Below are 13,378 nucleotides of genomic sequence, written 5' to 3'. Positions count from 1 at the left end.
CTCCTGCCTTCTGCCCCTCCAGGGCTTGGGGTGTCAGGCGGGGCAGGGCAGCCCCTGCCAAGTGCTGTGCTGCAAACAGCACACTCATGCTGGTGGCTATTTTTAGGCCCTCTCCTCATGCTCCCTGGTCTGAGCAGAGCTCCAGCCCCAGGCCTGTGAGCAGCCCATGCTGTCTCACTGGTCACTGCCAGGAAGACTTAGCAGAATGCTCTGGTAAAAAATACACACAGAGGTTCATTAAGTTATTTATTAACCTAAAGCAGCAGCAGAGCCTTGCCCAGCCCTGGGGAATACAGTGAGTCTCACCTGTAACATGGGGGCAGCAGGGGGGGTCAGGCAGCTCTTGGAGCCTTCCAGGCACAGCAAACAGCAACCCTGGACTCAGATGCAGAGATCTGGCCTGGCCAGAACAAAGAGCTACTGCTGGGAGCCTGTGGATGCTGGGAAAAAACACTTGCAGAAAAAAAAGCACTTTTGCAGGCAAAAAGGAAACAACAACCTTCCAGAATCTGAGTCTAACAAAGAGGGAAGAGGAGCCTTCAGTCAGCTTAGAGCAGACTAAGAGTCAGCCTCAAGAATTTTGGAAGGCTGAGGAGAAAGCAAGAGACATGACTAGACTGGAGAAGCAGCTCCTCAGGAGAGCCCCTTTACCAAGCAGCTGGATCTTCCCTGGAATAATTGTCCAAATCTTGGTAGATGAAACTGAGCCTCCAAACCCCTCACAGGTAACAGCACCAAAAGTGGCAGCACCAGCCTTGAACCTGAGAAAAAGTGCCCTGAATTTGGAGGAGGCTCTTCCTGGGACCAGGTCCTCCAAGGGTCTGTCACAGCCTGCTAGAACACAGCCAGCCCTTTGAGGTTCAGCCCCTCAGAAGAGCCAGCTGCCAGGCCTCCTCCACCTCCTGTTCCTGCAATAATTGACACCAGCATGCTGGCAGAGGGGCTGGGGGCCTGCCCAGGGCTGGGCTGAGGTGTGTGTCAGTTTAAAAGCTGTGTCACAGCTCTGTGACAAGGGACAAGTTACCTCAGACTGTTAAGGAAGGAAGTTAAAAATTGCATTAAAAGTACTAATGGCTGTACATTGTCTGGGGAAACCTGGAATTTCACAACAGTGCACAAGAGAGAAGGGCTGCATTCACAGGCAGCAGAAGCAGCAGCAGTGCCAGCCTGAGCACGCCTGGAGCCCTGGGAGGCTGCCAGGGCCACGGTGAGCGGCGGCAGCGCCGCGGCCAGGCTCCACGGGCAGCACCAGGGACTGTGCTGGTCTCTCTCCTTGTTCTGAGACGGGAACTCACTCTAGCCAGGCTTTTGCTTCAGCTTCCACCAGCATCAGCCTTGGTGGAGCCTCAGTTGTGGCGCCTGGTGTGGGAGGCTGGGCAGGGAGGGCTGAGGCACCGAACAGTTTGTTAAAGTACAGAGAGGCCTTTGAGCCACAGCCCTGAGCTCCCTTCCCCTCCATCTCCCCAGCAGTCAAGTGAAGATCTTGCGAGGGGCAGCCGTCTCCAGCTGCCTCAGGCCCAGGGGCACGTTCTCCTTGTTCTCTGGCCCGGCCTGCTGGGGTCGCGTGCGGAAGTAGCAGGCTCGGCACACGGAGTGGTACTTGTCAGCTCCCCCAATCACTTCAACCTGGCAGGGAAATTCGGGGAGTGACTGCAGAGCCCAGCTCCCCGGAGGGAGCCTCTCTGCACCAGCAGGACTGGAAAAGTGAAACAGTTTCTGTTTCAAGGCCCTCACCTCCCGCTCTGCTCCCAGCCGCTTGGTGTAGGAGGCCTCCCGGAAGCACTCCATGCACACGGCGTTCAGCTTCACCACGCTCTCCGCCAGCGGCACCAGGTTCAGGATGCTCCCAAAGGCCTGGGTAGACAGCACGGAGGATGCTGCAGGGGGGGTTCCACGAGGGTCCCAAAGCAGCTGCGGTACCGAAGTGAGTGTTTTACCTTTCTCTGGAAAGTCCCATCCAGAGCAGCAACAATGATGGTTTTCCCAGTGTTGGCCATTGTCTCGCAGAACTCCACGATGTCTGGGAACTGGAGGGGTACAGGCACAAGGCAAACAAGGATGGGGGGCAGCCCTTGGCTCCCGATGCCACAGCGCGTGCCCCGACAGCAGCATCAGGAGCAAGGCAAGTCAGAGCCCCGTGCCCTGTCTGTGACACAGGCTGCAGTCCCACCATCCTGTCTGCAGGGACGGTAGGGACGGAGGCTTTGACTGTGAGCCACAAGGATCAGACTCCCCAGGGCACTGCCTCCCGCCCTCTCCTACAAAGGACAGACCCTGGCCCACACAGTGGTACCGGGGGCGTGTGTCCCGCGGAGCCCAGCCCACCCGCCCCGGCGTGCACTTACGAACTGGCCCTCGTCGATGCCGATGACGGCGGCGCCCAGCGCTTCCTGGTAAACGTCCTGGAGGAGCCCGGCGGGCAGGGCCTCCATGGTGCTCCTGGGGGCAGGGAGGAGTGAGTGGCGGGCCGGGCAGCGCCGGAGGCGCGGCGCCCGCCTGCCCCGGGAGCTCACCTGTCGTGCGTGGAGACGCCGGAGGAGCTGTAGCGCGTGTCCTTGGCGTACTTCACCAGCAGGCACCGGTACTGGGCGAGCTGGAACCGGCGCACTCGCCGCATGAGCTCCGTGCTGCAAGACTCGGTGTCAGCGGGCCCCGGCCCCGGCCCCGGCCCCAGCCCCAGCCCCCCGCCCCGCGCCCCCCGCCTACCTCTTCCCGGAGAACATGGGCCCGAAGATCACCTGAGGGCAGAACGGTGCGCTCAGAACAGCGGCCGGCGGGGAGCCCCGGCTCCACCCGATCGGGCGCTCCCGCAGCCCCCTCAGCCCGGCGGGGCACCCCTGCCTGCCCCCAGCCCGTGCCCGGGGCAGGACCGTGCCCGTATCTGGGGCAGTACCGTGCCCGTAATTGCCCCCAGCCCGTGCCCGGGGCAGTACCGTACCCGTGCCCGGGGCAGTACCGTACCCATATCAGGGGCAGTACCGTGCCCGTATCCGGGGCAGTACCGTGCCCGTATCTGGGGCAGTACCGTACCCGTATCTGGGGCAGTACTGTGCCCGTATCTGCCCCCAGCCCGGTGCACGGCAGCGTTGCCGTACCTGCATCTGCTCGCACACCGGTGCCCCAGGGTGGCCCCTCCCTGTACGTCCCTCCCCGCCCGTGCCCCGGCGGGGCCGTACCTGGATCTGCCCGCGGGGCCGGCTGGGGGAGCCGGGGTGGACGCCGGGCACCGTCAGGCAGTTCATGGCGGACTGCCGGCCCGAGCCCGCGCGCGCCGACCCGGCCCGCGCCGCCAGCCAATCGGAGGAGGCCTCTCCCCCACGCGCCGCAGCGCTAGCCAATCGCGAAAGGGTCCGCACGGCCGCGCGGGAGCGCTGCCCAATGGGGGTCAAGGGCGCCAAAATTTTTATTTTTCTCTGCCCGCCGGCTCCGCCCCCGGGTCCCCAGAGGCCAATGGGAGGCGGCCCCGCCCCCGAGCTCAGGCCTCACCTCCACAGTCTGGCCCCGCCCCCGAGCTCGGGCCTCGCCTCCGGGACGGCCAATGGGAGCGCGCCCCGCCCACCCTCCGCCCAGGCCCCGCCCCTCGGCGGCAGGCGGCCCGGGAGCGACACCGGGAGAGGTACCGGGAACAGCACCGGGAACGGCACCGGGAACGGCACCGGGAGCGACACCGGGAGCGGCACCACCGGGAGCGACACCGGGAACGGCACCGGGAGAGGCACCGGGAACGGCACCACCGGGAGCGACACCGGGAACGGCACCGGGAGAGGCACCGGGAACGGCACCACCGGGAGCGGCACCGGGAGAGGCACCGGGAGAGGTACCGTGAACGGCACCGGGAGCGACACCGGGAACGGCACCGGGAACGGCACCGGGAACGGCACCACCGGGAGCGGCACCACCGGGAACGGCACCGGGAGCGGCACCGGGGGGCGACACCGGGGGCGACACCGGGAGCGACACCGGGATCGGCACGGGAGCGGCCCCACGATGGGCGGGTGGCGCGATATGTCCGCGGAGGTACGGCTCCGCGGCAGGGCAGAGCGCGGGTCCGGTCCGGGCCGGTCCTGGCCGCCGCTGGGGGGGTGGCGTGGCCCCGCCGCTCCCCGCCGCCTCCCCGCAGGCGCTGGAGGACCATTACTCTCCCAGCCGCTGGTCCCCCCGCCTGCACCGGGACACCATCATCGACGCGCACCTCGCGGTGACGGCGGCAGGTGGGCACCGCGGCGCCGGGACCGCGGCTCCGCTCGGTGCCTCGGCGCCGCGCTCACCGCCTCACCCCCGCAGGAACCGAGCGGGCCCGGGCCAGCGCGCAGACCTCGCTGCACGTGCCCTACGGCGACGGGGACGGCGAGAAGCTGGACATCTATTTTCCCTCGGAGCCTGCTGAAAGTGGGTGACGGGCTGGCGGGGACGGGAGCGGGCAGGGCGGGCGCACACCCGGCTCACCCCGCCCTGTGCTGCGCAGCCTTCCCGGCTCTGGTCTACATCCACGGCGGGTACTGGCAGTGCATGAGGTGAGGTGGGCTGTCGGTGAGGGGTTCCTCGGGAAGGGACCCCCTCACCAGCTCCTGCTGACCCCTTCTCCTGACGCTGGGGCTCGCTCTGGGGACACGGGCTCCGGCCAGTCCCCAGCTGGCCCTGCAGCCCGTCAGCATCTCTGTCCCCAGCAAGGACGATTCGGGGTTCGCAGCCCCCCCGCTGGTGTCGCAGGGCGTGGCAGTGGTGGCCGTGGGGTACGACATAGCCCCTAAAGGTAGGCGCTGCCCTGCCGAGGCTGCGGCTGCCTGCGCGGCCCGGCGCCCTGCGAGCCTGCCCTTTGTCCTCTGCCCAGGCCACATGGACGCCATGGTGCTGCAGGTGCGCCGCAGCCTCGTCTTCCTGGCGGAGCGCTACCCCAGGATCAGGTGGGCAGCTCCCGGGTCAGGGGCTGCTCCGTGAGAGTGCCTGGGGGGCAAACAAAGCGGGACAAAGGCCTTGGCACCTCGGGCCAAGCACGGGGCAGCGCCTGTGGCCACAATCCCCCGTCGGATTGGGAAACATCTGGGCTGAATCATTCGGGCCGTGCCACCTCCTCTGCACGGAGCAAAGTGCCTGGGTGTCCCTCGGTGTCCCTCGGTGTCCCTCAGTGTCCCTCGGTGTCCCTTGGTGTCCCTCTCAGCCGCTCCCTCCTCGTGGCTCACTGCTCCCTCCTTCCAGAGGCATTTACCTGTGCGGGCACTCGGCAGGGGCCCACCTGGCGGCCATGGTGCTGTCCACAGACTGGACGGAATTCCACGTGGTGCCAGATATCAAAGGTAGCATTGCCACATCCCAGAACAGGGTCGGGAGGAGAGCCGGTCTCCAGGCCTGGCACGAGGCTGCGGGGCTGATGGTGCTGATCGTGAGGCCCCAGGGCTGTGGGAGCCCCCCGGGCTGCAGCTCCTCACCTGAGGCCGGTGCCTCTGCTCCAGGAGCGGTGCTGGTGAGCGGCCTGTATGACCTGGAGCCCCTCCTGCACACCTACGTGAACGACGCCCTGAACATGAGCCGGTGAGCTGGCGCTGTGGGGACGGAGCGCAGGCAGGCGTGGCAGCGGCTCTGCAGCCCCTCTGCCCCCGTGCCTGCCCAGCCGGGGGTCCAGCTGCTGGCACAGCGTGACTCCTGCAGGGACGTGGCCCAGAGGAACAGCCCCATGAGACATGTCACCGCGGCAGCGCCCGCAGCCTGCCAGGTGCTCGTGGCCGTGGCCCAGCACGACTCCCCAGAGTTCCGCAGGCAGTCGCAGGAGTACAGCCAGGTGAGCACCAGCAGGCACAGCACAGCCAGGTGAGCACCAGGCAGTGACAGCACGGCCAGGTGAGCATCAGGCAGTGACAGCACAGCCAGGTGAGCACCAGCAGGCACAGCACAGCCAGGTGAGCACCAGGCAGTGACAGCACGGCCAGGTGAGCACTAGCAGGCACAGCACAGCCAGGTGAGCACCAGGCAGGCACAGCACAGCCAGGTGAGCACCAGGCAGTGACAATACAGCCAGGTGAGCACCAGCAGGCACAGGAGCACGGCCAGGTGAGCACCAGCAGCACCCTGCTCGGCTCTGGTGGGGACACTGCTCCAGGCAGCCCTCACCAACTTACCCAGCCGGGAGGAAGAGCTTCTGATCCAGAGCGGTTTCTGGCTCACTGGAGGACACCAGTCCTGGCCAGGACATTATTCCTGCTGCTCGTCCAGGGCAGGTGGAGCTTGGGGTCCATCCCGCGGCACCGCTCTCCCCGCAGGCCCTGCGTGCAGCCGGCTGGTCCGTGTCTCTGCTGGATCTGGCTGGTGTGGATCACTTTGATGTCATCGAGAGGCTCTCGGAGGACAGCTACGTCCTCACTCAGGTAGCAGGAGGGCTGTGCCAAGGCAGATCAGGTGGGCTGCCGCCTCCCTGCGGGGAGGTGCAGGGTCAGGGGCTTTTCACAGGGTTTGGTTCCTCATCCCAGGTGATTCTGAACATGATTTCGAGAGCATGATGGCACCTCAGGAGCAAACGGATGGGGAACGTGGCCCTGTGTGGTGGCAGTGGGCATGTGGCACCCCTCTGCCTGCTGTCTCCTTGGTCTAACACTGTCTCAGACCCACGCTGTCCCTGTCTGCTGAGCCCAGCCTGGGCTGGTGCCCCTTCCCTGCGGTGCTCGTGCCCGCTGCAGCGCAGGGGACTGAGGGCTGCAAGGCTCTGGGCAGCTGGATCATGGCAATACAAAATAAAATGGGAATTACTGCTGCCTGGGGTAGAGCCTCCCAGGGAGCCAGTGAGTGCACACCCGAGGCAACTGCTGCTGAGAGAATCCCTTCTTCCAGTGCAGAGCTCTGGGACTTGCTGACCCAGAAGATGCCAGGGAAGCCTGGGGAGCCCACCCGCAGCTGTGGGACAGAGTGACATAAGCCTCTGTGAGTGGCAGTGACAGAGCCATCTGCGCCAGGCTGGGCTCATGCTCCTGGGACAGTCCTGGCCAGACACAAACCTTGGCACAGCTGTGCAGCAGCCCTGCTCCTGTGGCTGAGATGGTTCCATGTCCTCAGGAGCAACTGTCCCTCCCCGGGGACCTTGGCTGTGATGTTGCCCCTGCTGCAGAGCAAGGAAAAGAATTTGAGACAAAACAACCTACACAGCCACAGTACCAGCAAAAGGGGTTTATTTTGTGCACTGACTGCCTCAAGGGCTGGGGTCTCCGCTAGGCTGGGCTCGCACTGGCTGGTCAGGCTGCCTGTGAGGCTGATGCCAAGTTTCAGATGGCTGGGAACACATCTGGAGCACAAAGGGCTGGTCCCCGTCCTTGCTTTGGGCTGCCTAACTGCTGCAGCTGCGGGGCTGGCAGAATGCTCAGGCTCCCCCTGTGCCTGGAGGTGCTGGGTGCAGTCCCAAGGCCAATTCCTCCTGGCGCTTCCTGGCCACAAACTCCAGCTTTCTCCTTGCGAGCTCAGCGCCGCGGGCCGAGATGTTGCGGTGCCCGAGGGTGCGCACAGTCCAGGGCAGCAGCAGCACGCTGACAGCCTGCCCGGCCTCAGCCTCCTCCTCCTCGCTGACGGCGTGCAGGGATCGGCCAGGCCCCCTGGACACTCACCATCACAATGCTGGTTTCCACTGCTGCCGGGCTGACGGAGCAGAGGGGAGCCCAGCGCATGGACACCTGTGGGAGGCCGAGGTGGTGCAAGCCCACTGCCCAGCGACCTGGAAGAGGCTACCTGCCCCAGGTTCTGGATGAAGGAGAGCCCTTTCTCCCCCCATGTGGTGCCAGGGTCACTGAGCACAGCTCGGGGGAGTGCCATGATCCTGGCACTCCAGCCAGGAGAGGATCCCAGCAGCATCCTCACCCGGCTGGAGACCCAGCGTGGCCATCCAGGGATGGCGCCGGGCGTGCTGTTACAGCCCAGCACACTGGGGGCCCTGAGGTACCTTCTGCAAAGCTCCGGGCGTGCTCGTGGTCCCTGTGCAGCGTCGCCTCGGGGAGCTGCAGCCCGAGGCAGGGCAGCTGCCAGCACGCCCACCTGCCGCCTGCCCCCCCCTGCAGCTTCCGCACACGCCTCGGCCACAAACTGCCCGCAGCCCGCCAGCCGGGGCGCCCGGGCCCTGCCGAGCCACCGGCGGGGTCACTCCCCGCTGCCCCGGGGCAGCCGCCCCTCCCAGCCGGCCAGACGACCTGTGCCCAGGGCAGGGGGAGCACGGAGCTGACAGGGCGCAGTGGGGGTGCTCGGGGGCTGCCCCACCGGCTGTGTGCAGCCGCCACTCGTGCTGCAGCCCGTGGCTTGGGACAGCGATCCAGGGGATGCCCTGGCAGCGGATCCTGCTCCGCCTGGCCGGGCCCTGGCAGCCAGAGGAGGGCAGCACGCGGCCGCCCTCCCGCGCCGCCACCGGGGCCACCGGGGCCACCAGCGCCACCAGTGCCACCGGCGGCACCGCGACTGCCCGCCGCGCTCACCTGCGCGGCGCCGCCGTGCTCCTAGACGTGCAGGTGGGCGTCCTGGCCCAGGAGCAGCTGAGCCCCCTGCGCTGGCAGCGGCACATCACTGCGAGAGAAGAGCCCTGAGGGAGGGGGCCGGGGCAGCCCCCCACGGCCCGGGGGCACGAGGGGCTGCGAGCGCAGCCCCGGACTCACCGGCCATGAGGTTGGCCGTGGTGGCCGTGGGCACGAACAGAGCCGATTCCGCCCCCAGAGTGGCCGCGGCCCGGCGCTGCAGCTCTGCGCGGGGACACGGATGTCCTGGGGGGCTGGGGGACCCCCCGGTCCCCGGCTGCCCCCGCAGTCCCGCTCCGGGCCCCCCATCCCGCAGGTCCACGACAAGCGGCGGGGCCGCGGCGGGACCCCGCGGCTGCCTCCCCCCGGACACCCCCCGGGCATCCCCCGGGGCCCGGGCAGCCGCTCCCGCCGCAGCGCCGCCCGCACGGCCGGGACCCCCCCCGCAAGCGCCGGGGGGATCCTCTTTCCGTGGCTGAGCAGGAATCGCTCCCGCCCCGCTGCGCCCGCTGCCAGCGAGGCTGCCCGGGCTCCTCCGGGCGCTGCTCCGGCTCCCGCTGCCTCTGCCCTGGCGGCGGCCGACGCGCAGCCCGGTGCCACCGCAGGGGGCTGCCGCTGCAGCGCTGCTCTGCCACCTCCGGGCAGCTTCACTGACCGCGGCACCCTCTGCCTGCTCTGAGGGCACCCACCGGCCCCTTGGCAGGAGTCCCCGCTGCCCCTCGGCAGGAGTGTCCAAAGCAGTGGCGAGACCCCCTCGCCTCCCCGCGCTGGGCTGGACCGGCCCGACCGTGCTCCCTGCTGCTAGCACGGGGGCACCACTGCAGCACCCACACCTCCCCTGGCGCTTGCAGGGCACCAACGGGGCGGGTACGCTCAGGTGCCTCTTCCCCTCAGCCCCTGCCCACTGTGGATGTTGTGTGCTCCTGCCACCCGTGCCATGCTGCTGCCATCTCTCTCCCTCTGCCGCGTGTCCCCCAGCCTTGGCCGCCCCAGGTCCCCTGTCCTGAGCCCCTGCAGCCGCCCCACTGGTGCCCGCTGTGCCCATCCCCTGCCTGTGCCCCCGTCCGTGGAGCCCCCTCCCTCTGCATGGCCTGAGGCCCCCCGCGCTGTCAGCCCCGCAGATGAGTGAGCCATAAACAGTCCTTCATGAGACGTTTTTCACACGCAGGGCCACATGTTAACAGTTTTTCTTTATTTACTGCCTCCATTTCCTCTTTGTTCCAGGAACTTGTCCTCCAACTTCAAGCTGCTCATGATTAGGCAAAAAGGCCTCTAATCTCCCCGATCTGATTTACCGTCACTGAGAGCAGACGCTTCCCGTTACTGGCCCTGGACCTGGGAGCACGGACAGCTGAGCTGCGCCGGCTGCTGAGCCCAGCCGAGCCTCCCCAAAGCTGCCCCGCCGCGCACACCGCCTTCCCGGCAGCTTCCTCTTCCAGTAAGCGCCGGGCAGTGCAGCCGGCCGGTCCCGCCGCAGGTGAAGGGCTGGGGGAGCAGCAGCCGTGGGGCCCAGGCCGGGGGTCCCCCCTCCAGCTGGGGCGGCTGCTGCAGGGCAGGGCAGCCTTGGGAGCCGCTCTCTCTGCCTGGAAGGGTCGGGTGACTGGAGCACCCTCAGCGTGGCCTCCCCAGCCGCTCACCCGTCCGCTCCCGTGGCGCCCGGTGGGCCGGCTGATTGCCCTGGTGTGCCCAAAGCTGCAGGGCAGCCCCCCCAGCCCAGTCAGGGTCCGCAGCCAAGCAGGGGCTCCTTCCCTGGGCAGCAGCCGCAGCTTCTGCAGGACTGTGCAGAGTGGCTGGGTGTCTTCCATAGAGCCCCTTGTCCTTCAGCCCTGTCCCTTTCCCTGGGGCTTCGGTCTGGGACCTGCCTTGGGGGTCCCCCCTTGCTACCAGCACCCAGCAGGGCCACGGCAGGGCCAGCACCGGGGCCATGGGAGGGCTTGTGGCCTCATGTGGAGCGGCTGCATGGACACCACGGGAGCTGGGCAGAGGGTGGGCAGTGCCAGCGTCTGGCCAGGGGCTTGGCTGGCAGCTGGGGGCTAGCGGGGGGCTCACGCAGGACACGCTGCACCACAGGACTGCAGCCACCACCTGCCCACAGCAGCTCCTGTGCTGGGCTCAGCTCCTGCTCCAGTTGTGCCTCCCCAGGGCTAAAATTAGCAGCTGAGGCCTGGCTGGGGAGCCGGGAGTGGAGCCCAGATCCCACCGCGGAGGATCGGGTTTCCCCCCTCCCTGCCACAGGCCTGGCAGCCACTGGGGCCGATTCCCGGAGCTGGGCCCCCCTGCTACCAGCCCCACTGGCAGCCCCATCCCAGGCTGCCAGCCCCAGCCGCGGCATCTGCACGTCCCCAGGGCTGAGCCCGGCGCATCCCGGCTGCAGGAGCGGCTGTGGCATGGGGGAGCACGGTGCTGTAGCTCCCGGGGCATCACCGGGCCGGGGCTGAGCCCTCTGCCCCTGGCACACACACGGCTGCCTGGGACAGGCTGGCAGCAGGCTCTCAGCCTCCTAGCAGAGCACGGCTGCGGCCATGGAGCTCTCAGCGGCCCAGGCAATGCCGGGGATCTTGTGCTGAGTGCCCAGGGCTGGCTCAGGACCTGGCAGTGACCATAACACGCTCACCATGAGCTCGGGGTGCTTTCCTGCCGGGCTGCCTTGGCCCCGCAGCCCCGGTGGCCCGTGCTGCTCCCCCTGTGCACCCTCTGGGCTCGGTGGCTCGTCCCGGCGGGGCGGCACTGGCCCTGCCGGTTCTGGAGGGCACGGCTCCGCCGGGGCCGAGGCAGCGGCCGTGTGTCGCCCTCCAGGGACCTGAGCCACGGAGCCGAGCAGTTTCCTGCTGCCGGGAACGGCAGGGCGATGCCCGGGAGCACCGGGAGCGCTGGCTCCCGGTTCAGCCGGGCCGGGCCGGGCACCGGGACCCCGCCGCACTCCCGGGCTGCCGGTGACATGTCCCGAGCTGCGGCAGTGGCGGAGCTTCGGCCCGGGACAGACCCGGACGGGCACGGTGCCGGGGCCGGTGCGGGGGGCGCGGGCTGCCGTGCCCGGGGAGGCTCGCTCGGAGCCGGCGCGGCCGCTGCCGGAGCCCGGTGGCCGCGCGGTCCCGGCCGGTGCCCCGTCCCCAGCCGGCGAGGCCGCGGGTGCCCCCCCTCCGCCGGCAGCGACTTTTCCAGTAAAACCGCCGCAGAGATCCCGGCTTCCCGACAGGCCCGGCCTCCGCGCCGGGGGGGCGCCGGCCGCCCTTAACCCTTCCCGGCCCGGCCGGCCGCGCCTTGCCCGCCCGACGGGCGGCTCCGGGACCCGCGGGGCTCTGCCCGCCGGCCCGGCTGGGCGGCTGCGGGGCGCGGCGGGGACTCTGCCCGGCCGGCCCGGGGCGGCCACGGCCCCGTTCCCGGTGCCCGGCGGCGCCAGCGCGGGGGGCGGCCCGACCCGCCCGGCACCGGGGCTGCCCGCGTGGGCTCCGGCCGGGCCGCGAACGGCCCCCCCAGCCCATCGTGCCCCCGTGCCCAGGGTTTCCCTTCTCAGGGTGCTCCTAAACAGGGTGCGCATGGAACAAGGGCCGGGGAACCGTCGGGTAAAACCCCTCTGCGCGGGGTACCCCAGCGGGCTGTGGGGAGGGAGCAGCCGGGGGTCCCTGCGAGAGCCCTGGTGCTGGGGGAGCCCTGGGGAGCCCTGGGAGAGCGCTGGAGCCCGTCACGGCTAAGGGCTGGTGGCTGTGGCGGCTCCGCACCCCTGCTCCAGCGCTCCGCGGGACGCCCTGGCCGGGTGGGCAAAGCCGGGCATGGCCAGGCACCGGGGTCCGTGCCGAGAGCCGTGCCGGGCCGTCCCGCCGTGCCCTGCCTGCCACCAGCTGCTACACTGGCTGAGCCAGGGCTGAGGTAAGTGCTCTAATTGTTTTCTCTGTGGCCCGAGATGAATAATTGAGAGGTCTTTGAGGAGAATTAATTAGCCCGTTTATTGGCAGTAAATGCTTTTCTCCAGATGATGAAATAGATCCTGAGCCACACGTGGGGCAGGCAGATGCAGGTCATTGATGCTGCTCTGGAGCACGCCGTGCCGGGTCCACAGGCCAGCCGTGCCGGTGTCCCGTGCCCACTGTGGACTGGCACGCTGGTTCTGGCTCCCACGGCCTGCCACGCTGCCCGGCGTGCCCGGAGCTCACTACAACCATGGCCAGCACTTGTGTGAGGAACCTGATGTTGGTGGGAGCAGGGGGCACTGAGGGGCAGGCAGGGTTCTGCGCACACTGGAGACCCTCTGCCCCATCATGCCCATGTAGGTTCCCACTTCCCCCAGCTCACATCCCATCCTGGGGGCTCCCTCCCTGTGCAGACCCTGATATGTCCCTTTGTGTCTCCTTCTTGGTTCTCCTGAATGCCAGGGTGGTGCCAACTGGGGGCTTGTAGCCTGCACCTCCTCCTCTTCCTCTTTCTCCCCTGGGTATGGGGTGAAGGGCCTTGCCTGGCCAGAAATGCTTAAACAAGGATTTCCTTGTTGCCGCATGAGCTGTTTGCCTTCTCCCGGGCCAGCCGTTAATGAGGTTTGGCAGGAGGCACCGTCAGCCCCAGGCACTGGGTTTCTATAAATCAGCCTGGAGCTGATGTGTGGGGCTGGGATGGAGCTGCTCGATCGTGGTGCATGGGTCTTCAGCTTGTGGGTCCTGGGAGCCCCTCTGGGAGTGGGACATCCTGGAGAGGGGCAGGGGCTCAGTGGGACAAGGGGGCTGCTTCCCACCAGGCAAGTCAGGGCAGCCACTTCACTCATTTCCAGGAATGGCAGAAAGTGCAAAGCAAAAAATAAAGCATTTTCCTGTGGCTGAGGTGCTTTGTCCTGATCTTTCTCACATGCCCACCTTTTTTTTGCCCAGACCAAGAGAGGCTGTTGGGGGCTCTGAGCTGGGCTGATGATCCTGCCC

General features: G+C 67.8%; 2 protein-coding genes across 3 annotated transcripts; one reads left to right on the top strand and one right to left on the bottom strand.

The window, feature by feature from the left end:
* Positions 1-104: 104 nt before the first annotated feature.
* On the bottom strand, positions 105-3,298 carry TK1 (thymidine kinase 1). Its single transcript, XM_038157431.1, has 7 exons — positions 3,177-3,298; positions 2,707-2,738; positions 2,514-2,627; positions 2,346-2,439; positions 1,938-2,027; positions 1,735-1,854; positions 105-1,626 (listed from the first exon to the last, which is right to left on the bottom strand). Exons 1-7 carry the CDS (start codon positions 3,240-3,242, stop codon positions 1,471-1,473), a joined length of 672 nt encoding a protein of 223 aa, XP_038013359.1. The 5' UTR covers positions 3,243-3,298; the 3' UTR covers positions 105-1,470.
* On the top strand, positions 3,226-6,798 carry AFMID (arylformamidase). 2 transcript variants are annotated; one of them, XM_038157428.1, is made up of 11 exons: positions 3,226-4,017; positions 4,121-4,211; positions 4,285-4,389; positions 4,466-4,514; positions 4,626-4,753; positions 4,832-4,904; positions 5,197-5,294; positions 5,451-5,529; positions 5,647-5,776; positions 6,255-6,359; positions 6,462-6,798. In XM_038157428.1, exons 1-11 carry the CDS (start codon positions 3,241-3,243, stop codon positions 6,489-6,491), a joined length of 1,665 nt encoding a protein of 554 aa, XP_038013356.1. In that variant the 5' UTR covers positions 3,226-3,240; the 3' UTR covers positions 6,492-6,798. The 2 variants fall into 2 exon arrangements, with proteins under 2 accessions (XP_038013356.1, XP_038013357.1); XM_038157429.1 differs by having other exon boundaries at positions 4,668-4,753; positions 6,462-6,796.
* The last annotated feature ends 6,580 nt before the right edge of the window (positions 6,799-13,378 follow it).

The sequence above is a fragment of the Motacilla alba genome, chromosome 18 (assembly GCF_015832195.1).
Source record: "Motacilla alba alba isolate MOTALB_02 chromosome 18, Motacilla_alba_V1.0_pri, whole genome shotgun sequence".
In the NCBI taxonomy this organism is placed as follows: Eukaryota; Metazoa; Chordata; class Aves; order Passeriformes; family Motacillidae; genus Motacilla; species Motacilla alba.
This window is presented reverse-complemented; position numbering and strand designations above follow the sequence as displayed.